Source organism: Poecile atricapillus, chromosome 2, assembly GCF_030490865.1.
Source record: "Poecile atricapillus isolate bPoeAtr1 chromosome 2, bPoeAtr1.hap1, whole genome shotgun sequence".
In the NCBI taxonomy this organism is placed as follows: Eukaryota; Metazoa; Chordata; class Aves; order Passeriformes; family Paridae; genus Poecile; species Poecile atricapillus.
The window spans coordinates 49,651,624-49,678,330 of NC_081250.1; the positions used below are offsets into that span (position 1 = coordinate 49,651,624).

Below are 26,707 nucleotides of genomic sequence, written 5' to 3' on the forward strand. Positions count from 1 at the left end.
CCCTGCATATCTATCCATGCAAAATTAACCTGTAAAATTATTCTTGTTTGAACATACAGGATTTATCATGTTATTACTGAAATTCCTTAGGAGTGCCATGTGTTCCTAAGGCTTAACCATTAATTAATTAACCATTGTTTTGTGTCATCTATAACTCAATCCCCCTAACATCCACTGATAAACTGCACACATATTGTTCACTTTTAAAATTAAAACACCAAATACTAGAAGTCAAATGCGTAAGTAGAAACATGTAATTTTGGTTGGCAAAGCCAGAAAAAAATTCAGTTTTAAAGAATGATATTGTCCAATATCATTCCATATTTTCCAGAAAACCAGAATTGTCACATTCCTCTCTCAATTTTTAATCAAACAAATCTATGGTGAATTTTTCCACTGCATACTGAATAGGAGGCTGAGATTTCTGCCCACCTCTCTCTTGCCTGCTTAAAAGTGCTGTAGATTAGGATTCATATTCTTTTAGTCTGGAATTTGCTTGATATCCAAGACTCACCAAAACTCAGCATAAGAGTGCCACAGACCTAGGTCACCTTTTTGAGACACTTTCACTGCAATTTATATGGTTCTGCCAAAAAGAAGTGGTTATCTACTGTCTCCATCATCTTCCCATATATTTCCACATGTGCTTCATTATTCCCTTGTGCTAGAAATAGAGTGTGCAATGTCTTTCTAAACACAGAGACAGCTGATTCTTAACATTGTTTCCTTCCCTAAGGAGCCACAGAAAGAAAGAGCTATTTCTCAAAACCCCAACACTGCACAGTGTACAGAAATCAAAGAGTGCAAGAGTCAAACTGCTTCTCTCTTGCTTTTGTAAAGCCCTTCCACATTTGATCACATGAAGAATAAGTCTTTGAAGTAATAGCATGGCAACTACTTATTATAGGTATTTTGATACAATGCTATAAAGATTGATAAAAAGTGGATAACAAGATGCAGTGAGTACCACACACAGACACTTTACTTCCTAGAAATTCTGGCCCTACCCCCAGAATTTGGTATGACAGAAATAACATCTGGTAATTTCTAAAAAGCTTCACCAAAAACCTAAGATATGGGTTTGTTTATAACTGACTTGTGAATGCAATTCCACATCAGAACTTTTGTTTTTCATGCTGTTTAAATTTATAGTAGCTTTGCACGCAAGGCTGATAACAAACTTTACCAAAATGAAAACCAAAGTAATAACGATGAGAAATGCCTCACTGAAGACAGCACATCAGCTAGATAACCTGCTCAGATCCTTTCAACTACCACACTGTCCAGTTGTTATAAAACATGCATACAACAAATCTGTTATGTCTTCCCGATTTAAGACTATGGCTTTCTTACTGATTTGTACAATTCTTTGTACCATTTACAACTGATTTACAAATTAAAATTTACAATTTTACAATTGATTTTGCATAGCAAATCTGTTCACATTAAAGTCCACCACATGCAATATGGAAGAGTAAAGCCTACATGCATGTAAAAGTATCAGAGAGACAAAGTACAGCTTCCACAGCTTTAATTTTCATTTTTTAGCAATTTTTTTCTCAGAATTTTCTCCACACATGCCCAAGCAACAGTGGAAATGGGCATTAGACACTCTCAGTTCACTACTTGTGAACACGCACTGTGGTAAAGTCTGATAGCCACCATAGAAACTGCCTTGTATTTCTCCTAAAATGTCATACTCATTAAATACAAATCATATTTACAATTCTTTATACACAGAAGGTTTCTCTTCACCCTTTGTCCTCTGTTTTAATAAACACCCTACTTAGGTACGAGGCATCTCATGGTTAAGTGTAGTCCAGCAGTGCGTACAAACACTAGAATAAAAATATGCAGGCTAGGAAACATACAGGTAAGGTAAATAACTCACAGCCATAATCTAGAAAAGCAAAATCTTTAATGAACATTATATTCAATAAATAAATTTGTATCTATATGATTAAATTAACAATGTTAATGCTGGTGTATTTCTGAACTTCACCAACTTTGCAGCTAAATTTTGTAATATCTTATTCAATAAAACCACAAAATAACATTTGTCATGGAAAGATAAATAGTGGAGCATATTTAAATCTTAAGGAATTTGACTATTTTCTATCAAAAAAACAAGTATCTTTTCTGTCAAACCTGTTTCAGTAGCAAAAGGCTGAGGAATGCCAATTGCTACACAAAGCACACATCCATTGACTTGTCCAATGTTTGACCTTCCAGATCAATTATTAAAACAAACCCCTTTTCACTGTAGATGAGCTATTTTGTAAAGTAAAACACTTAAACTAGAAACTTTTTGACATACCCCAAAACTTCCCAGTAATTTAACCCTGCAGTTTCCACTTGTAAGTAACTCAGGTCTTTCTCGGCTGATCACCATAGAAAGTCTTTCAGTAACAAATACAGCACAAAAAAAAAACTTCTTTAGAAGCCAAATCTCCTTTTCCTTCACCAAGGTACTTTATTACTACAGAACATTGGCGAAAGTATTGGCAATTGCAAAATGCTAGGCTGACTACAGGATGTCTGACATCTATTTTCCATTGAAACAGAAAACCAGCTTAGAAGGATTCATTTTAGAGAGGACAGCATCTCACCTTTTATGGTCTATATGTTACTTGCAAGACAAGTGGATCCTATTACTCATTCTTTGAAAATTAGTTTTATTTATTTGTGAAGTATGGCCATGTGTAACAACACATCAGCAACCTTTTCAGATACTCTCAGTATCCGAAACAAAACGCCCAATGATAAATTCAAAAGGGGCCAGTTCTGTTTCATTTTCCAGCCTCAGCTGGCCTATAATTTTTTAATACAGATTTTATTTTTATGAAGTGATTTTATGAAGCACAACTTTGGCAACTATAAGACATCTTACTAAATAAAAGCAGTTAGCCTAATGATTAGTTCACAGTGGTTTAACTTGCACTCACAGTCCTAATCCAACCTGCTGGCCATTCCAACTATCCTACATGTCTATTTTTCCCCATGAGTGAAGGGATTATAATTTGGGCACTAAACAGCCAAAAATCCACTATAGCCACCCTGCACATTAGTGGCTAGGTAGAGATGTGGACAAATAACATGATGCACTGGTACCACACAGCCTAAGGATGCTCTGTAAACCAAGATCATTACTGCCATAGATGTTACGTGCCTTGGTTAGGTGCTGGAGTATGATTCAGTAGACTTGATCCAACCTGTAGCTCTGCTACTGGCGTGGAGGATGATCTCGAACAAAAGATTTCTCTTCCTCATATCTGTGTTTGCATCATGAGCGCACAGATAACAATGTTTACCTCTCCTGCAAATACTTCATGAATTACAGACCAAAAAACTCTTCTGATGTATGGTTTTCTATTTAAACTGTCTAGCACCAATATTTAAGAAATATTTTTTTTTTCCTTTTAGAAAGTAAGAGTATCTTTTGACTGCCTTTTTGTTCTTTGATGGCACTTTTCACATGGAGATGAGGAAGAACATTTCCCCCTCTGCCTCCCATAGCTTCATATTAAAAGCAGACTACATTACATCACTAATACTTCTGAACATTTAGTTCTGATAATGAACGAATTAAGAGATTGAGTTTAAATAAACTCCAGTTTCAAGGTAAATAAAGCCCTAAATCAAATTAAGTCTTCATTAAATATGAGATTTCAAAGAGAGGTTTAGTAGCAAACAAAAGAAAAACAAAATGAAACAAAATGGTAAAGTACAATTCTAAGGGTTAAGTCATTGCTATAGTGATTTCAGCTATTACTCCCGCTTCAAATGCTTACTTACTTTTGTTTGTTCCAGTGTGACTAATCCTTTGTCACAAGCATGTTCTTACTGAGAGATAATACCTGTAACTTGAACCAAGTAAAGCTAAAGCATTCCATTTATAAGGAAGCCACAAGCAAAAACACTACATAAAATACTTTTTTTAAAAACTGACAAATTTTACTTAGCACCTTGCCACAATAAAACCCCACTTCCATTTCCATATCTCCTCTTCCTTATTAACACAGTATACAAGAACACTAGTGTGCAATTTTCTGCATCTGTTCATAAAGTTTCTCACTGACATTTTTAAAGGAATTCCATCTGAAATATCTCAGCCCAAAACATTCTGTTTTGAGCTTACACTGGCACTTGTTTGAGAACAAAACCAAATCATTTAAACATACTAAATAGAGGATGGCAGCTACCTACTCCAGTTTCAAAAGGCCAAACTGAATTGTTCATATAATCACTTGCAAATGTTTAGCATCTCATACAAAGACCGGCAGAAAACACGTACAAAGTGCTGACTAGTGAGGATAAGAAGAGGAAAACATAAACTTGCATCTGGAACTGATCTTCGTAAGCATTTCACAAGCAGACAAACAACGCATGTAGCAGTGTATAAAAAGGTCAACATGAGACCTTCTCCACATTCTGAACGGGGTATACTGACCACCAAGCATTGATTCAGCCTTTAGTTTCCTTTAGACAAAGCCCAAGTCCTGTCCTGAATATAAGTCACTGGAAAGTTTTAAAACCTTATCCCTCTTCAGAATAAAAGGAAATTTTTCTTTAAAAAGCTGATCAATGAGAAAATTGCAACTTATTGCATTGTCTGTGTATATTTGAAGTCTGAAGACACAGAGAAACTAAACAACTATACATTGTAACATTACAGCAATCATGTTATAACAAAATTAGCATTGATAATGTGATATTATTTTTTAAATTGCTCACAAATAATGTAAGGATTCTGAAAGAACCCTGAATATCCTATACAGTCCTAAAATTATTATAATTCTGTTGTTTTTCTAGCCAAAGATCAAAATACTTAACTAATTCCCAAAGGCTTTATCTTGTCCATGACCTGTGCCTGTGGCTCATTCAGATCACTTACTCAGTTTAATTTCTGATCACTTTTTGGGAGGTAAGGACCACTGGAAATGAATATATGACTCCAGAGAAGTGAGTCAGGATTTGCTATTTTGCTGTCATCAGTTGCATTGTTTCTGCTTGCTTCTTATCAGTATTAGTCTCCACATTTCTAGTTACCAAACATTTAAAGGATACTCACACCACACCCCTTAGTGTCAATTAGGTCTGCTCGGCACTAACTCTTTGGACAGGTGTATTTCAGCCATGTTAAAATAAAAGACTTAATGAAAATTACTTGTATGAGGCAATCTTAGAATTTGCTTTACAAAAACCATAGATTTGCAAAAATATACAGAAAAGAAGTCTTACTTTCATGAGAAATATAATCCCTTCAATTCATAATCTGTATGAATAGTTTATATACTTGTATCAATTTGGCTCCTAATTCTAAACAGTTAAACTGTAATTGTTTGGCAGACTACTATAAAGGACTTTGAAGGCTTGCAAAAGACTCTAAAATCAAAATAAAAGATTGCATGTGCATTATAAAACTGGAATGTTTCCCTGAGACTGTCAAACACTGAACAGCAGTCTCAGCTATTCAGGGTGAAATATTTTCCTATTTAATTATACAGATCCTTGTAGTGGGGAAAATGAATCCTGTCTAAGATGACAGATTGTTTTTTCCTTTCCCCTTCAAAACACATATATTGTTTTTCTGCTTACAAAATTATTACCAACCAAGAACTGCTCCAGACAAAAGTTTTATATTTTTCAGTTCTTTGACTCACTAGTCAGTACTCTGTATGTTAAGATACAGCAGCCAAATTTCACAGCAATTGTGGGCCATTCAAGTATCTCCAGAACCTAACTAATAAATACCAATGGCATTATGGCAATTGCTTGTTGTAGCCTTTTCTGTATCTCCTCTCTATTTTCCCCACAGTTGAGCACACAGATAAGATGGAAAAGTACCACTTCCAGTATATCAAATACTATATTTGACTTCACCAGTTTTAAGTTTATGGTAACTTTTTCTCTACAACAATGAACACACACTAAAAGCCCAGCAAAAAGCAGCATGCAGTAATAGAAACAGAATAGAAGCACAAAAACTTCATTTTTCAACTCTCAAGCTGCATATTCTTGCCTAGAAGAACTGCTGCTGGAACAACACTCCTGGGTTCCTCTCCTAATTTCAGTCCCAAAACTTTACCTACCCTCTTCTAAATCTGATTGACCACTCAAATTTTGAGACTAATAGCTAAGATCTACTCTTAAGTATATGCATTCAAAAAGTAAGCTTTTTAACAGAACCCCTAGTAGTTTCTGTATTTATGGTACAATTTATGAAGTTGGCACTTTGTAGGCAGAAAGGAACTGAAAAAGGTTTAAGTGGCTGAAAGGGACAAACATCTCTGTTCTTTCACCTTACCATTTTTGTGAAAAAATTTAGTTTTCACTGTGCAGGACATTAGCAGTTAAAATACATATGAACAAATGTTACCCATCTTTCTACATGCCAGAAGTACTGGCTGTATCTCCCTTTTCAAAATGCATTATTACTTTTTATCAAGCCAAAAAAAAAAAAAAAAAAAATCTGTGTAAATATCAGAACATTCTAACATTAATTACATACACTACATTTTTTTGGGTTTCAATTTATTTTCAAATTCACACTGTAATAATCCATTGTTTTAGGGTTTTCCCCCAGTAATTAAAGGAAAAAAAAAAAAAAAAAAAAAAAAAAAAAAGAGAGCCACTTTAAGGCAGTGACACTTGCTAGAAAAGTTACCATTAAAATTGTATTAGCCTGACTTGATTTCTTATTCTTCTGATGATAGATATGGGTTGATGAATTTCAGACACCAATTCAATTCTACAATGAATGTCCTGTATATTCAATTGATGCTTTCTCATAAACAGATAGGCTAAGAAAAAAAATAAAGCTACAATCATCCAAAAACTGTTTAAATGGCATGACTTACAATACCACCACTCAATTCTTACTTAAACATCATACAATTGAGCATTTATTCAACCTTTTACTTCTTGCAATATGGAATAGTAGAGGGGAAAAGAGCATTCCTTGCCAACTGGCAAACTAGTAGCATTTCAACAGCTAAGAGGGGTGATAATTTTTCCTTTAGCCTGAATACTAAAAAAATAATTTTTAGAAGCAGACTGTTTCTTTCACAGGTAAAAATATACTCCAATACTACCAATAAAAATGAATGTCTATAAACCAGAAAAGGTTACAGATTAAATACTTCTCTCTACACTCAATCTATACTACTAACCTCAAAGTATATCTGGCCCCTCCAAACAAGGGTCTTCTTCAAAAGTGTCACTGTCCATATTAATCAGATATCCTCTTCCTCTTCTGCCCAGTTATCTGAGTCTTACTTGAGAAAGAACAATCTCTTTTTTCTTATACTTTCAAAAGAGTTTTGTGCCTGAAAAGCTGGGGGTCTCAACCATTTTCTTACAAGCATAGTAGATACACAGAAAGCGTGCAGCAGACATGACACTGGCTTGAAAACCTTTCAATATAATTCTGGTTGTTATATTAGTAATAGTAATAATTGCAATCATAATATTGATAATAATAATAATGATGATGAACTGCAGTAAAAAATCAAGGGATTACTTTGTTCAACTTTAGAGTATGCAAGTATAGCAACACTATTCTATGAATAAATTTAAAAGTGGTTTTATTTCATAAGTCTACCATCAGGAAAAAGTTTTTCAATTTTAGAGGAAAAAATTGGACTGACTGCTTGTTATAGCAAGATTACATAAATTTAAATACTTCATGCAAATGAGAACAAGACCAATTCTGGCAATAGAAGAAACTGTGTTTACATTTAATTTCCAGATATTTGAAACAAGCTATTAATCACCTTTTTTTCCAGAAGTCCAATAGGGTTTTTTTTAAAAGAGGGCTGCAGTGCTAACAGTTTTCATACATATCTGATACAAGCAAGCAGCAAACTAAGTGCATTTGATGACACTTTCAGTGGTATTTACTATTCAGCTCCAGCTCTGAGCAAAATGTTTCCACTGCAACTGGTTTACTCTCCTTTTAATTAAAAGGTAGACTGCATAGCTAATAAAGGAAAAATAATTAGAATATTAATTACACCCAGTGCAGCAATATTTAAGCTCTCCTGTCATAACCACAGGGCAAGACAATTTTAAAACATGTTGCAGCATGAGCAGATACTGTTTCAGGAGTTGAAAGGCATTCAGACTCAGTCTTAAAAAAGCCTTTAAGTGCAGGCTCAACAAATTCGCCACTGATAAACCTTAGACAGGCAGGTTTATGCCCTGAGACTTCCTTAGATATCTATTCCTCAGATATCTACACTCTGCAGGGATGAGAACCCAGATGCATGTCCTCTCTAACGTGCTCTGCCATTGGCCTTGTGAATTTGTCCCTGCAGTAATACAATTTCAAAAGGAGATTTACAGAGCATGTCTTCCACCCATCTTCCACTCCATTTCAAAACCCTGATGATCAGCACAGTCTTGTGGGTATAATGAAATACGCACTTTATTTCTCTCTGGCAGAGCAGACCCAGTGCCAGCATTCAGCATGAGATCATCATGTTCTTTATGGAGAAAGCTGACAGTCCCCGTTCAGTTTCTCAGATCATCAACTCTTCTAGCTACATCTGCAACACTACTTTGGCAAATCACTGTGCAACTGCAAAAAGGACATCCGTGCACAAAAAATTGACGGCTGGCTGAATCAGTTCCATGCATGCTTGGCCTGGGATATTTTATGTTGTTGTTCCAGCTGCACGAAGCCTTTCAACCATGCAAAAGGCTTCTTCAGACACTGCCGTAACAGTGCAGCAGCAGGGATTAGCTGCACCACTTCCTCAGCTGGTCAAAGCCAAGATAAGCCTGCACGACCTTCAAGTTGCTTTGTTAGAAGCTATCTTGAATATTCAAGAACAAAAAGCTAAGCCACTGGTAGAGTCTAAATACTTGGACTTGTTTGTTTGGGTTTTCTTCCTGCTGAATTCTTTAAAATCAGAGAATCACAGAATGGGTCAGGTTGAAAGGGAACACTGAGGGTCATGTGGTCCAACCTCCCTAATCAAGCAGAAGCATCCAATCATCCTGGAGCACATGGCACAGGATTGCATCCAGATGGCTCTTGAATATCTCCAGTGAGGGAGATTCCACCATCTCCCTGGGTAATCTGTTCCAGTGCTTGGTCACCCACATAGTAAAGAAGCTCTGCCTCATATTCAAGTGGAACTTCCCGTGTTCCAGTTTATGCCTGTTGCCTCTTGTCCTATTGCTGGGCACCACTGAGAAGGACTTGGCTCTACCCTCTTGGCATCCTCCTTTCAGGTACAGATAAACATTGTTGAGGGCTCCTCTCAGTCATCTCTTCTTGATGCTGAACAGGCCCAACTCCCCCAGCCTCTCTCTTAGAAAAGATTCTCCAAAAGACATCCTTACTATCTCAGGGCATGATACTTTTCACTACCTAAACCACATAAACAAATTCTATTCAATTACAAAAATGAGATACTTAGCATCCATAACAGTGAAAAGGACCATCATTTCCACGAATACTGGGGAGTCCTAATGCTTGAAAAGAAGTGTTTGCAGATAATGATTTTTAGCTAAGGAGGCAGCATCCTACATTGACTTTTATCTTGTGGTTCATGTGTAGCATTGAGTTCAACAAAGCAAAAGGTTTTGAGAATTCCTGTTCAGGGAATCATTCAGTGACTGCCTCTTTTAATCACATTTTCTAACAGTTTTAAGAGTCTAATTACAGTCTGCCACCATATGGAATGCATTTCAACAAAAATTTTAAAATTCTATTCCTTTAACAACAGTCTGCTTTTTTAATATCATTCAGAGAGGAGTCTAGGATAGTCACAATGTTTTTAGGAGCATTGTCTTCGGGCACAAGATGCAAAATACCATTGAGACATTCTTCCACTTCAAATCAGACTGGAAGCAATCACATACACACAAGCTGACCCAAACATCTCTTCAGTATATTAAGAAAAAAAATAATCAGCTCAATTTTAATATCACCACCACTAAAAACTGTAATTGTATCATAATCAAACACTTATTCTTTTTTTTATCTTTCACCTTAAGGATTAGTCTGTAACAAATCCTCTCTGTAGGTACAGAAGATGTTGCTGGCCTGGTTCAGTTCCAGCTCTGCAGTGGCCATATCCAACCAAGCAATAGCTCTACATTTGGCAATTGGTTTATACGTGAAATCAACTTTCAACCATATGAAGACATCCACCAGTCATGGGCTGAACTTACTGATCTTGGTGTTCTAGGTAATTTTTGCAACGATGATCTACTCACAAACCAGCAAGCTGATAAAATGTATGAGTTACCCAATGACTATAATAAGAAAGATATCTCTGTTGGTTCTACCTTTATACAACACAGACTGGCAGTAATGGTAATAGACAGAGCTTTTCACTGCAGTGACTTTTTTGGAAGCTCTGACATTGAATTTGTATTTTATTTTGTTCTAATAAAGTTCATGGCACAAAGAGTGTGAACTACATTAGAGAATTAGGCTCTTCAGACAGATATAAAACATTGAGAGTGTGGAAGAGCTGACTACTTGATGCACCAAAGTTTTTTTGGACATTTTATTTCACTTTCTTTTCTGACATGCAAGTCAAAATCACAACTAATCTTCCATGGTGTGGTATAACTTGAACACATTAAACAAATCAAGGCAACAAGCTCAAGAATTCCAAGAACTAAATCAGGTGTGGCATTATTTATTTTAAGAGGATATATAAAAGGATGTCAAGGACACTTGATAGCCTGTAAGACACATAAGCAACATATAATCATCTGTCTTTACTTCTTAAAATGTTATGTAGAATTACCTTAACAGAAGTTCTTTGGGTAGTTTTTTGTTAATAAGGGCTTCATCATTATTTGAGAAAACCTACAAAACAGGAAGAAAAAACACTATTTTAAAAACCAACAAGAAAAACATATTTTAAAGAGGCTATTCACCTTCTAATTAGGTGCTTAATTCTCTTAAATTATTGTTAATATCAAGTTTTTAACATGTTAGTTGTCAATACTACAAAATTATTTTAATGTACAAAACAAAGCCACACCCCCACATACACCTGCTCTTCCCTAGTGCTGAGATTTAACCACACAAAAATTGTGGAGCAACTTAATCATGAAACAAGCATACTTACACTGCACAAAGCATTTTAAGCAGTAGTGAAACTTCAGTCAATTCAGTGAAACAAGACATGTACAAACACACACTGGCTGCACAGTCCTAAAACTGTCCCATTACAAAAAGCAAACTGGACACTTTTCAGTTATTCAGGTGCCTCCTTTCACTGTCTACAGTGCAAATACTTTGGCCCTGGTATGTGAATATGGATAAAATATAACTATCTACACGTTTCAACAACATAGTGCCACAGATAGAGCAGCAACTGCTATATAAGCAAAATAAGCACATCAAGAAACACTACAAGAAAAATTGCAAATACCTCTCACCCAAATTTCATATTTTTAGTACATATCCTAAGGCCGGGGTGGGGGGGGGGTGAATATAAGAGCAACTAAAAGAAAACACCCAAGGAAAAAAGCATGCAATACTAAGGTTATACAGTCAACAGCTAAATATAAAGACTAAAACAAAGATGTTGACCAGATTTACAACTTAGTCTAAATATTTGGGTTTGAGAAATTTTACCAGAGGAGCACAGCAATAAACAAAACAGAAGGTGAAATTGAATTTAAGGAACCGTGACAAATACTGGAAGATGTCAAAGTCACAAGCAATCATTTCCCGTGTAAAGAGAAGAGCTTTAGTGCATTTGCTGTCCATAATATCAGAAACAAAAACTAGAAAGAAGAATCCAAAACAGATGAGTTTTCTGAATGCTAAAAGGTAAATATGAAAATCAAACAGAACATTAAAACAACTGGAAGAAATCTTCTCCCTTTATTAAGCATATGCTGTTGTTAGCAGCATTAGTAGTTCATCCTACTATCCACACACCATGAATACTTAGAAAGTATTTGCTTTGCTTCTTTTTTTTTTAAAAAAGAAAAAATATCTATAAAAGCAAAGGAAGAAAAAAAATCTTGAATATAGGCTTGGCTCCGTCTTCATAAAGGAAGGGAGACAGCAAAAATTACACGTCTGGGAATTTTGAAAATATCTCCCTAAAAAATATTGTAAGATTTGAAAACTTGAACCTCCTTCTGGCTGCTGCCAAGAACACTTTTTCTCTCCCAGTACATCCTAGACTAATTTCAAATTTAACCGCATACTACTGCTTCAATTCTGACACAGATTTTTTTCACCCACTACCTCTGTGCACAGCTATCCACACATCTAAAGACAATAAAGCTGTCAACTTTCAACAGGACTGACAGGTTTAATCAAGCTTCCTTTTCCAGCGACTGGAGCAGCACATTTATTCACAGACTGAGGACTACAGATATTCGAAGCATAAAAGAACCATGAATATATATTTCAATAGGACAATTCTAGCTCCTTCAGAAGAGATGTTGGCTTTAAGCAGTTCCACATGGCTGCCCATAGGCTCAGCTTTGCTCTGGTTGTTTTATATCCAATACCCATTGCTGCTGGTATTTTCAGTCTTTAGGCTGAAATACACTATGTACATCAACGACATTTTTAGAACTGGTTGACTGCTTCTGACTTTGACAACTCATAGGTTTATGAATTATGCACATGTGTGCCATTTTTATATTATATGCCACTCAAAGTCTGCAGCTTGTGGCCTGAAAACAATAGCATATATTGGGATTTGTTTTTTTTTTAAAGAACAGTCTGTATGCCTAATTGTGTTTACAGCAGAACTCATTCAGAAAAAAGGGCATATATGCCATCCTCCTAGAAGTTAGGCTCACTAAAGAGTCAAGTAAGGAAATATTCTTGTGCATTGCAGGTTAGGAACACAAATCACAAAAAAGGATGTCACCTCCATGAGAGCACGCAGAAACAGTGGTAAAACAGACAAGTTAACTTAGATCTCATTAATTCTGGTTCAGAGACTGAGCATTCAGTATCACAGACCTAAAAATCCTCTTTTAACTTACACTATTCTATAGCTGCAGATAATGCCTCAGAAGTTACATCATCATAGCAGACACACATATGCATAAGCATATATTTTTAAATAAAGCTACTTTGCAGACTGCTAGTTTACATGTGTGCCATCACTTTGCCTATATAAAAAAAATCGCATTATCCTTTTTTTTTTTACACCACAGATTCTCAAGTAATAGGAAGATATATACTGAGAGATACAAATAGATAAATATATGCTCATTGTGTGAGGATACCACAGGATTTGAGTTAGTAAGGTATGAGGCAATTTACTCTAAAGACTTGAGCATGCCTTATAACTCTGTGTTAAATAGTATTTCCAACTACTCAGCAACAAAAGTGAACTCACTACAAATCATAGAACAGTAATAAGTATTCTCCTATTGAGGCCAAGCTGAAAAGGCTTATAATCTTCATGTTTATGTAAGATAATTCTGAAGTTAAAGCTGAATGGACATTGTTTTGAATACATGACAGCTTATCTGACCAATATGGTTAATTTAGGAATCCCAGTTAAAACTGGAAAAAACGCAGCTTTTTCTACATACTATGAGAAGTGTGTTACCTGCCCAGCCACACAAAGTACCACACCTGCTACCCCAGTCACAGATGAGGCCACAAACACATTCAGAGCTGCTTTCCCTCAAACAGTAACTTTTGTGTTCTTGTATGCATTAGCAGCAGTTCCCAAACAATAACATATTATTATTATGGAGTAAGCATATCTAGAAAAATGCAAGTGTCTCTTCACAGTACTCTTTTAAACTGTGAAAGTTATTAGCTTCTAAAGCCATATTGCATTTGTATCTCAGAAGAAGAGAGGGACTGCTTTGAAGGCTCCTCAACAGGTCTTCCCCCTAATAGAGAACAGACACGGGACAACTGGAGTTATCATTCTCTAGATAAACATTTGCAATATGATTTCAAATGCATGCAAGCAAAGAAAGATGACAGAAGGTGCAAACAGGACAATATATTCATTATTTGAATAGTTTTTGATAATTTAAAACTTCCATTAATGAAGCAAGAACCCTAGTACATTCATTCTTGTATTGTTATTTTTATTTTTTACTTAATTTTTATTACATAACTTCTAGTTTTCTGTTTCTATTTATAAAAAAAAAAAAATCCACCAAAAACATTCAGTCAAGGAAGTGTCTGATCACTGCAAAAAATACTGTTCTTGTCAAGTTTGATTTTTTTTCTTTACATACAAATTGTGCTGCAATGACATGCCCTCAGAATACCTGTCCACAGTAATCCAACAACTAAGGATATCCTGAATGTAGAATGATTATTTCTCCTCTGTTTTTATATTTGGTTGCAAGTTTGACTGCGTTAATAATAGGCTATCTCAAACTTAACAAAAGTATGGTTTTAACAATATAAAATCCCCAAATACAACAGACAAATCTGTGCACAAGGGAAAATGATGCCATTGAACATATGTAATAAAACCATATGTAATAAAACTCTATAACCAGTTTTAAATTTCTTCTAAACACAATAGATATGGAAAACACAAGAGATACGGAAGATCTCTACATTCTTAAAAGAATTGCAAGAACAAATAACACAAAACAGAATCTACAAGAGAAAACTGTAATTCCTTACTTGAATCTCGAGCATTTCTTAACTTACATCTCTTGGTAGTATCTTCTCTGTACTTTTGGAAGATTGGTTATGAGCTAAAACCAGAGTATTTTCTTTTAAAATTACCTGATTCTTTCTTACATTAAATTTCTTTAGCAACTACATTTTAAAAAATCTCTTTATTATATAAACAAAGCATCCGTTGTGTAAATCTGTGAAACCCAAAAAGGATACTCTCCCTGTTTTAATTGCATTTCCATATTATTAAACATACTAATTGCCACTAGTCCTAGAAGATAACTTCTTGGTACACCACACTTAGCTTGCCACCATTGAAAGCAGCACATTAATCTCTTCTGGTCTAACAGCTAGTGATAAAGATCTCCTGTTTTCACCAGAATTAATGAGACGAAGAAATCTTTTCTGATAGAGTTATTTCAAGATCAAAATAAGGTTATACTATTAATTTTGGCAATAGTCCTTTTTTTTTAAGCATGCAATTTCAGTTGTCATTCAATCCTCTATTGAAGAGGACTATTTTCTTAACAGATGAAACAGTTTTGGTAGCAGCTCATCCATTACTGCTCAGTTCCACTGAGATATTTATGTATCTAATTTCCACTGAAATCAGAGTAGATAAGGACTTTCAACCTGTCAGCTTCTCAAATCAAAAGTTATTAAAAACCCAGACTCTCAAAAATAGCCTTGCTTAGTAGCATGCTAAAGGAATTATGGGCAAAAGTAGGTTTGGGGAAGATGAAATGTGAAAGACTCTAAAGAGCACCAGCAAAAGACATATATACTGAAAACAAGGCTGAAGTATTTATCAATTCAGGAAAAAAAAACATTGGGTCATTTTCACCAAAGGAGACAGTAGGCTGGAATTAAATCCATATATTTCCTTCCATTCTATGGTTGACAGAACACACATCCTACTTAAACTGTAAATACAGCCATAAGTATAAAGTATCAAGTCTTTCTGGTTTTCACTGGCAAGAACAATTTTTATGAAGTATTATTCATGCATTAATAGACATGGCAAAACCAAATTTTAAAGGAAAATCCTGAGAAAATAAAATTAAAGTTTTATTCAGTACCTTAATGTGCAGATTTTTGTTGCCAAACACAAAACCCAGCAGCTTGCTGCCTATCTCTCCTCCTCAGATGAGACATCTAATTGTTGCCTGTGCAATTTTCCTTTTACCATGGTATTGTGAAAGCACCTGGTGCTATAGTGGTAGGAAAGCCACAAAATTGGCTTTTCTACCCAGAGCAGCTCACAAGCAAACTAACGAATGGCATCCTAAAAAGCTCTCTATTTAAATACACCACAGAAATGGAGGAGGAAGAAGAGGCAAAACAACCTTCCTTTAACATAAATTTCAGATTATCCCATGTTATACTCTGGTATAGCTGTATAAAATTCTCTAATGGTCAGGGAATTGCTGCTAAGTAGGGTTTCCTCCAGCAATGTACAATCAATGCATCAGACAGGCAGAATCATTTAACACCAGGCAAGTGGAAAAACGTAGCTGTATCCAGGCAACAAAAGGAGCGTTAGACAGAATATACATTGCAAAAAGAACTGAAATAAGTGATATCAAAGACACAACAGCTGATGACACAGGACTGCTGCTAAACTAGAATCCAGGGTAAAGCTTTCTGTATAATCAATAAAAATTGTAACACACCAAAGCGAACCTTGAAATGCAATCCCATCTTGAACCAAGCTTGTCTACACCACAGACAGACCAGCAAAACCTTTTATTTCAACACATAGACACTGTTTGCCCTGCTCTTGTTCTGATGCTCCAGCTGTTCACCCTGCCCTGGCTCAGGCTTTGCCTTTGTGCATTTTAAAATTCAGCCTTCCTGGCCTGCTGTGATTGCTAACGTTTTCTTCCCTTTGGAAGAAAAAGCTACTAGAGCCCAGGGCATGGTCTTCAGTAGCCTTACAGCTTCCTCCTTGCTGCCAGACACCCCTTGGATCTTTTGCACAGGTCTTTCCTTGGGGTATTTTCTAACACTGTGATGACAAATTGACTGAACAAAAGCAACACCTCATATCAAATACTTCTGTTCTTACTGTGCTGGTCATCTTAAAGAGTTAAGGCTCACCTTCAGAGAATATCAAATGCACCTGAGCATATCTCTCTGCTTTTCCTTAATGCCTTCCAATGACCTAAGGCTGTTTATAAGGGCCATAATGCTTTTAAAATTTCTCCAAAGTGCTGTTTAACATAATAAAATCTTCCAGGCAGAAGCAGCTGGCCACACTGCCCACTTTGCTGCTTGATTCTCTTCCAGAAGAGCCATCATTCTTGTTTTGCCAGCACTGGTATTCATGCCACATCATTCACATTTTACTGGAGGGCATCAACATGGCTCTGCAAGGCCTTGTTCTTACTGGGTGACAGAACAAGGTGATTTGTGAACTTCCGAACTGATGTCCACAGCTGCACAACTCTACCTTGAGGCTTCTGGCTATTCCAACTCAACTGCCTGCCCGTGCAGAGCAGGAGGTGCTTGGAGGTTGCCTTTCCTGATGTCTTGAGCACACCCACCCATCTTCAGTTGCTCAAACAGCTCTCATCACCCTTTCCTGTGTGTTTTTCTAAAGGGCAGTCAGCTATTGCCAACAACATATTTGGAAATCGCCACTCACACCTTTTAAAGAGTACATTCCTGCAAGCAGCCAGGGTATTAAGGTTAACAGGTTAACCTGACCTGTTAGCTGAGATGCCCATACCCTAATGCAAGACTCAGTCTTGTCTCCTACTAAGTCACCAGAGACAGCAACCCTCTGACTCCAGTGTGGTAGTTCCTATTTTTGCTTGTTAAAAAAGGGAAATCCAATGGTTTGCAGAATTAGTGATTGACCTCATTACTTGCAGGCCTAAAATTCAGTTGAAAGATAACATTTTATCGATACTTGCTATTATGTAACTGATGTTTGGTAGTCAGCATGGCAGAAAATACTATCTCACTAAAAGAAAGAAGCATTACACTATTACTGGCAAAAAGCTTTGCAAGCTCTGCTTTCCCTACCCTACTCTGAGATAGACTAACCCAGCTCACATTTGCCTTTCAAGGCATTGTGTTCTAATCACTACCAGGGATGGCAGAATTAATCTGAACTGCACAGAAAAATAAACTATTCCTTACCTAATCCTCTGTGACTAAAGACTAGTTCAGACCAGGAAAGAAAAGGAAATAAAATAAAAATCCAACAACTACTGCATAAACACTAAGAAATTTGGAAAATGCTGTTAATTGTATCCCCATATATTCTTCAAACATACACAGAGAGACAGCTGATAAAACAGGTTTGACAAAGTTTTATCCTCATCATCTGTTAGTCATATACTGATTGGCAAATCTTTTCTTCAATTTGCTTTCTCTTAAAAAAAATAATGACTGAACATTTCCTTTTTCAGATAATTATCCATTACTCGTCTTTTAAGATTATACCCTTCCAAACAGTACATGATGATGCATTTATACATCATCGCTAAGAAAACTAAATTAAAATAAAGTATTTAATTAGCAGTCCAATCTATACAGTACTTTGAAGTGGAATATGGGGAAACCCATATCATCATCTTTGGGGGCTCAGAGAGCAACAGGCCCATTAATTAATGGGAAAATGGCAGAAAATTAAAATCAGATGGATGAAGCAGTTGTTGACTGTAACCCATCACAAGGGTACAAAGTAGCCCCTCACAACCTTGATAATACATCATACAGATTCTGTATTTCCTGACCAGGTAAATGACAAATCCCTCCTTAAGCATCAAGCAGAGTCTCAAACAGAATTTGCAAAAGCCAAAGTTCAAAACACCTGAGAAAGGCTCTTCTCTTTGACCACTCAAGTAACATTGAGACTCTAAGCAGAAATACTGGAGGAGATTCTAAGGTAGTTTCCATCACAACATCCACAAGGACTGTGTGCTCAAATTACAAATTGTGTAATCACAAAAATAATCCAGCTGGTGTCACGCAATTTTGTAGAATTATTCTATAAATACATGTTCTCAAAGGCATTCAGAACATGATATGTTTCTGAACAAAATCAGTCCAAGTTAGTGTCCATTTCAATGTAGCAATATTTGCTCAGGGACAGCCATGTAGTTTCAGCCATCCAAATTTAATCCACATCACAGATTCAAAGCCCTTAGGAGAACACCTATCAAAACTCCTCTGAATCACCACTTCTGCATATAGCTGTTTTTACTGACATACATATAGCTAAGTTTTATTTCCAGTCTTCAATATCAGGACACAAACCAACAGGCTGATGGCACGACAACAGAGACCTGAAATCCTCCTGGAGTGTTCACACAAAGAGTCTTCTGCAAGTCCATTTTCCCAGGAGTTTGCACCGTTCTAATCTGAACTGACAGAGTCCTCCCTCCAGTCACGCAATCCCATATCCAGAAAGACAATTCTTCTTATTGCACTTAGCTCAAACTGTAAATGAAATCACAGCTCAAGTACTGACTGCATGGTTGAAGCAGTCAGAACCCTTGTTCTAAGCACCTGTGAAAAAGAAATTTTGAGTACTAATCCTCCCCCCACCATAACTGCTCTTCAAAAACACATTTGAGACATAAAAGGTACAGCTTATTACAGGAATGGCTCTATAGTTTCTACAAAGCCATTTTAAAGCAGTACTTGATCTGCCTCATAAACATTGTGCAAGAATGGAGGTTTTTCCAGTACTGAGCATGAAATCTTTACTATGAAGGGCAAATCTTCTCTTCAAAGCAAATCTCCCTAAAAAATGAACAAGAAAAAAAAACAAGAAAAAAATATGCTTTATGGCTACATATGCCATATATGTAGTGCATAATTAATAAAAGCTGCCATACATGTAATGCATTATTAATAAAAGCTTTCAGTTATAAGAGACAAAATTAGGTACCTCTTCATGGTTGCAAGCAGTAATTACACTTGACTTCAAAGCAAATAGCATCACAGTAGCATTTCCAAAACCTCTTTTTCAAATTGTTTCAAGAAAGGTAATAGGTTGAGATTTAGAAGAGAAAGTGGACATTCAGTAGTTGCCAAAATTTACTTGAATGTTTCTTGAATTTCTTCAGAAATAAAATTATCTTGATACTTTTGTTCCAGTAGTTCTGAAAATAGTTCTTTAATCTACAAGCAGACTTAGACATTTTGCCCCTTAATATTTATATAACTACTACGTAACACCAAGCTATGTTATGGAAATGTCTTTTCTCTGTGAAGCTCTGACCTCGATTTCAACCTCTGAAGACAGACAAACTTGACATACTGGTAGAGTTTCACATTTATGCAGATTTGATAATGTCTTTGTCTCCTTGATTTAAATTTACAGAACATACTGGGTAACCAGCTGAACAGCAATCAAATCCAATGAAAACCAAATTTACTGTTTTCTCCTGCCTACCCAGGAGAACACAGGAAAACAATGGAATAGAAAAAGAAGAGTATAACAACAATTAAGACAAATATTTTGAGCCGAAGCTTGGTACCAAATATTGAGTACTTTCTTGTGGGCTACACAGCAGGAGTTCACAGTTCCAAAGAGTCATAAATGAGCAAGTACAGAAAAGGGCAAATTTCCAGTCCTCCTCTAGTAGTGGTTCCTCCAAAACAAAGATAAAAACCCAGGGGGAATCCCTCAAGAAATTTGCTGTAATTGATTTTGTCAGCTGAGGTGCCTTGTATCAACTATTGCTGTATTTTCCTTGCTTTCCAGTACCCAACAGAAATTATTTTAATCCATTTAAACATTAAAATTCATGCTATAGTTCTGTTTGGATGGGTTTTGTTCTGTTTTGATTCAGGGGGTGGGGGGTGGATGCATAAGAAGGGGGTCATTTGAGACAGCAAAAATTAAGCATTTATAGATCCTGTGGTCACTTTTCCTTGACAAATAAGAAATCCTTCCTTAAGTATCAAACACTCAAATGTAAGTTGCAAAAGTCTAAGTTCAAAACACCTGAGAAATACTTTCTTTTGACCACTCATGTAACTTTGAGACTCTATGGGGACATACTGAAATATAACCTAAGGCAGCTTCCACCACTGAATGATTCACAGGGACTGCAGTCGCATTATAATTAATTTTGTCACAAAAATAATACATTTGGTTTCACACAGTCTTGTAGAATTGCATTATATACACAGATTTTCAGACATTCATAGTACAGTACATTTTTTGAAAAATTAGGCTGAGAAAAATGTTTGATCTTTACAAACCATTTGTTCTTCAGTCTCAAGAACAATTACTCTAAGCTTTGAGAGGCATGCAAATAATTTAATCCTGAAAAAAATGGAATTGACAGAAGATATACTAGTATGTAGTGAATTATAAGTTCACCACTACACACTTTTAATGCCTCATGTAAATGTTTTTCTGCATTTTTAAGAATGCAAATCTGATTTTCACCATATAGAAGTTACTGTTTTTACAATCTTCCTTCTCAGAAGCTTTACAAAGAATAAGAAAGTCCCACTCTGCCTTAAAAGTTCAAGTGGGAAAGTTGTTTTGTAAAAGCTCAGGGGAACAGCTGGACTTAAGCCCTATCACATTCATATCAAGTCACCCAAAATACACAGGTCAAGTATGATGGGAAATTTTAACAGTTCTTGCATTGTCCTAAAACACATGGAGGGGTTAAAACAACAATAACAAAAAACAAAACACAAAACAAACAAAAAATAAAAGAAAAAGGAAAAGCAGAAATCTATGGAGAATATGGATCGCCTTCCTAAAAAGATTATTAGAAATAATGCAAGTGAATGTTGCGGCTACTGTCTAAACTAGCTTGAGGGAGAACTCCTTGGTGTTCTCCCAGTTCACAACCATCATCTGGTTTCATCTGGTCACAATTTCATCTGGTTTTGTCCAACTTAGTATATCCCACTTATGTGCATTTCTAATTCAGTAGAAAGACTACCAGAATTACCAGTTGATAACAATTCACATGAAATTAATAAATAGTTATTCTGACTTCCAAATGACAAAACAGCTGAAGTACTGTCAATGTGTAGCCTTCTGCTGGGATTCAGATCAATATTGTCACAGTGCCAAGACTAGTACTACTTTTCTACACCTACCTAAAAATAGTTGCCATGCTTCACTGAAAACCTGACTTTTATTTTCAACTTTCCACATCTGCTAGCCCCATGTTATCCCTCATTTTAACTAGGATGACTAAATATTCCAGTCTGCTGTCAAAATAAGCAAGCAGTAAGCTAATAGTTGTTCTGATTTTTAGGAACATTGATATTCCTTGTACTAACCTTGTACTAAAAGGTCTGGTGTTAATTGCTCAAAATTAATTCTGTGAAGCTATAAAGAATTCAGAAGGAAATAACAACTTGAATAGGACTAATCCTATAAGACAGAGCAATTCAAGTATACACATGCATTGAATAAAATACTTGAAAAATGTTAAAATAATAACAAAAATGGTGGTAACAACTTAACAGCTGTCAAGTGCAACTAAGAAGCTGCCCAGTATAAGAATCTGCACAGCAGATGGTGTAATTTCTGAGATTTCCCCTGTGCAATTACAGCACCAATGTTGCTTTGCAGATTCTAGGTCTGCTGAGTTCAGACTGCTAAAGCTATCTCATTGGGAATGAGAGATACAGAGATAATGTGGCCAGAATGGACCACAAAGAAAACCACAATGCCTGGAGTTCAGTAAATGGAAAATATACTTATAGAATAATAGAATCATTAAGAATGAAAAACATCTCCAAGACTGAGTCCAGCCTCTGTCCAAACACCATCATATAGTCAATTAAACCATAGCTCTAAGTGCCACATCCAGTAGTTTCCTGAACACCACCAGGAATGGTGACTCCACCATCTCCCTGGAAGCCCATTCCTATGCTTAACAACCCTTTCAGTGAAGAAATTTTACCTGATGTCCAACCCAAACTTCCCCTGGTGCAGTTTATAAACATTTGGTTAGTAGTTTTTTGGTCTGTAATCTATCTTATATTTAGAGCATGAGATAAATCCATTTTATTCAACTGACTTAAGATATTGCATCTTCTCTGATGGAATATTAAAGTAAAGCAGAATGTGTCACTAAGACACAATCACTCCACCAATACTACACCATCCACAGTCTCATTCACTGAGGTTTACTCCTTCTTGTAGCAACAGATACATTCTAAAATCTTTGCAAAGGAAATCCAAACTGATTCTACGCAGAAGCATACTGCAGTCATGCACAGTCTATCCGTATTTTTATTCCACCTCACATTTTGGTTTTCAAGGTTGCTTTGTTTGGGTTCAGAACAAGCAGGCTAGAATTGGGAAGAAACAGAAGGCAATGTGAAGGGGAAGAAAGAGAAAGCGTATAAACAAGGCTTTATGCAAAGGAGGAAAAGTTGCAACACCACAGAAATATCTTCTTCCCTTTGTGAGGCTGAGCACTCCCTCCACCTCCCCAGAATCTGATAGAGAAAACCTACTATCATTACACACATGTAAATATACGCATAAAGTGATTGTCTGCCTTAAAACACTCTGTACTTCCCCATGTGGGAAAGGCCAGCCACTGTGACTTCTTGCTGAACCTATTACTGTAACTATCACCATGAAGCAGTAAGGCATCAGAAAATTAAGTAATTGAAAACAGGGCTCAAACCAATCATTTTTCCAAACATGCTGTGCCCTACACACTCCCCCTTACATGCCTTGTCATCTTCCTTTCACAAACATCTGATGCATCTCTGCCCTGCCACTCGTGGCATACACGTACTGTGTCACATCCCCACATGCTCTCCCCACAGGGCAAACCACAGCCGCTCTTCCTCCTCCGCTGCAAGCCTCCACACACATGTGCTCCATGTCCTGGCGTCCCCACACACAGGTGGAACAAACCTTGTGCCCGCCACACTCACCCCACAAATCTGTTATAAATGCACCTGTGCACACACATCACAACATCACAGCGATGCGGGCTCACACACACACAAGCCACTGCTGCACTATACACACAAAATACCATAGCCTGTATCTGCTACGTACATATAGGACTACAGATAATCCTTGCCACACCCATAGCATACGTGCCTTTAAAAATATCCACAGATTATGCCACACCCAATATTCACTATATATACACACAGGCACAAGCCCATACCAGACAACAGCAGGCAGACACAACTAGATACAGACGATGCCATGTCACGGCCCTGCACACAATGTCACATCTCTGCTACAACACACCATACCCGAAGCCCAGATCACAGCAGATACACACATAGAGACATAGCATTACGCTCATGTCCTACTGTATATCTGCTATCTACACACATCCCAAGCCACACCCTGCCTCACGGCACATGCATAAGAATACAGCACAGCGCCCAAACACAGCATCCCGTGCATCCACACGGTGACACCCCATCCCTGCCCTGTGCACCGATACATAGCCTGGCTTTTCCTCTCGACTTTATAAGGGGGACGACACACCTCCATCATTCCCCAGCCGCTTTACACACCCATATAAACACACCATCCCTCCTGTGTTATCCGGGCGGACAACACACCTGACCCGCGTCACACGCCAGGCAGAGCCCTACCATGGCTGCTCCGGCGTTACACAGGAGGAGGCAAGGCGCCCGTCACACCTCACCACAGACACGCAGGCATGTGCTACAGCGAGGGACAGCGCGGCCCCACCTGCTCTGGGCAGGCACGCAGACAGAGGGGCAGACAGACAGAGGGACAGACAGACACTCTTTTTTCCCTTCGTCTCCAGCATGGGTGGGCGCAGCCCCGCGCCGGGCCGCACTCCCAGCCCCGCATCCGCACTGCCCGCGCCCCGCGCCCGCCCGTCACCCTCGCCTCGGACTGAGCCGCCCGGCGCCGGGGCCGCTCCGCACGGCCCGGCCGGCACTCGCTCCCCGCCCCGGGCGGCCGGGCCAGCCCGCTGCGGCCGGGCGGCGGGGCCGTGCCGCGGGCTCCTCACCATGGCAGAGGCGCGGCGGCGGCGATCCCGGTTGTCCCGGCGACGAGGAGCCCCGAGGAGGGCGCCAGGTGCACCCGCCCGCGCGCCCCCGCCGCCGCCGCTGCCGCCGGAGCCGGGGCGGGGCCGCCGCGCGCCCGCGTGACCGGCACCGCCCCTGCGCCGTGGGGCCGGCCCGCCCCGCGCCGCCTCCCGGGGGAAGGCGCCGGCGTCCGGCGGGAGCGGCCCTGCGGGCGGGACACGGGCCGGGCGGCTGCCCGCCCTCACGGGGCTCTGCGGGGCTCTGCGGGGCTCTGCCAGGCTCTGCCAGCCCAGGTGTGGCTGCAGCCTGCGCCTCCCGTCTGCAGCCTGGCGTGGGATTTGTATTGGGCACAATGACCTCCGTGATACAGAATTGTGGAATCGTCAAGGCTGGAAGGGATCTTAGGGATCATCGGAGCCAAGCATTAGCCTAGCACTACCACTGGAAGCCCTGAACCACTAGACTACATCACTCAGCACCAGATCCAGACACAGACACCTCCAGGGGCGGGGACTCCTCCACCTCCCTGGGCAGCCTATTCCAATGCCTAACCACACTAACAGTGAATTTTTTTATTTTCTGATATCTAATCTAAATCTGCCTGGTCTCAGCTTCAGGCCATGACATCTGGTCGTCTCACTGCAAGGAGGTGGAAGAGGCCAGCTCCCACCTGGGTACAGCTGCTCCTCAGGGAGTTGTGGGGAGCGACGACAAGTTCAGCCTGAGGTGCCGCCTTGGCCACCGCGGAGGCTGCATCTTGCGACTCTAGGTGACCGGGGGACGATAACATCCTAAATCGCTACGGAAAAATCCACAAAAGCCGGTCTGTCAGCCAGCCAAGAGTTTTCAGGCAATGCGTGCTGTCAGTAAGAGCACGGCTTGCTTCTGCAAACACTCTCTGCATAAAACCACTGCCAGAGCCAAATACAACATTGTTAGTAGCGCACTTACGGGTCACATCTGCTCAGCAGTCACAATACCCCACGCAAAAACGAGGAGATGGGAAAAATTGTGAGGAAAAAATTGCCCCAGCAGGTATTGTTTTCTGTTGATTCAGTCCTTCAGGTTTCTAAGAATCATAAGTGTCTGTTGCAGAGTAACAGGAGTTTGCTATTTGGAATGGATGTTCATTCCTTTAAGGAATGAAACATTCTGGTTTGATTAAGAGCAAAAAATAGTTTCTTACGAAAGTGTCCTTTCTCGGAACCCGCACGGAAATAGTTGGTACATGCACATACCATTTGTTGGCACATCTCTGAATCTGCTGTCTTCTACTCTCCAGATTTTGGAGAATGACCTGGTTGATACAGTTGATCTGGTATGTATAGAAAGGAAGAAAGCCTCAGAAATGTTAAATATGTATAAACAATTTAGACGTGTTCAGCTGAATTGCAGAAGGCCCAGACTAGCAGTTTCTAAATTCTATTGGTTCACTTTAAAAAAAAACAAACAAGTAAACAAGATTACTATCCCATGATACATTTATATTTTTTTTGTTTCACATGGCAAATCCCTGGGCTGTATTATAATGATAGTGACAAATTTCCCTATCACTACAGTAAAAGGAAAGAAGTTTAGGGAATTAGAATCAGTTTAAGTTGCAGCAACCTGAAGAAAAAAAAAAAAAAAGATCTCATTTTGCAAAAAGAAGGAGTATTACAAAACATCAACCATCTTTGATGGTGAGGAATTCAGGATAATTAGCTAAATTTGGATATGTTTTTGCAAGAGATGCAAGACAGGAGGCAAATGTGTGAGTAGACTCTCCATTGCCTAACATCGGTTCTTCTTTCACTGAAAACTGCCAGAAGGAGTGAATTGCTGCAAAATAGGTTTGAATCAATATTTCATGTATAAAAAGGCTATATGAAACAAAGTTCCTTATTTCATCCCACAAGAAGGGAAAGACAGCCATACATTTGCCACCTATGTATTTATTTAGGATGTGAGAGACAGAAATCCAAGCTTTTGGGTCCAACTGGACCAACTTGTGATGTTAAAGCACCACACTACTGACGTTTTAGACTCCTTTTTGTCTATATTGTGGTATCACCTGAAAATTCAAGAAAATTTTAATCAAAAAACGCCTATGAGCTGAAACAGTCCAGC

At 38.2% G+C, this 26,707-nt stretch overlaps 1 protein-coding gene across 1 annotated transcript in view; it reads right to left on the minus strand.

The window, feature by feature from the left end:
- The window catches only part of FBXL2 (F-box and leucine rich repeat protein 2), a 52,339-nt gene extending 27,633 nt beyond the window's left edge, over positions 1 to 24,706 (minus strand). Inside the window, exons 1-2 of the mRNA XM_058832660.1 lie at positions 24,580 to 24,706; positions 10,773 to 10,834 (exon numbers count right to left, since the gene is read on the minus strand). Coding sequence (XP_058688643.1) covers positions 10,773 to 10,834; positions 24,580 to 24,582 — 65 coding nt within the window. The 5' untranslated portion in view covers positions 24,583 to 24,706. The remainder of the gene's footprint in view (positions 1 to 10,772; positions 10,835 to 24,579) is intronic.
- Positions 24,707 to 26,707: the final 2,001 nt, after the last annotated feature.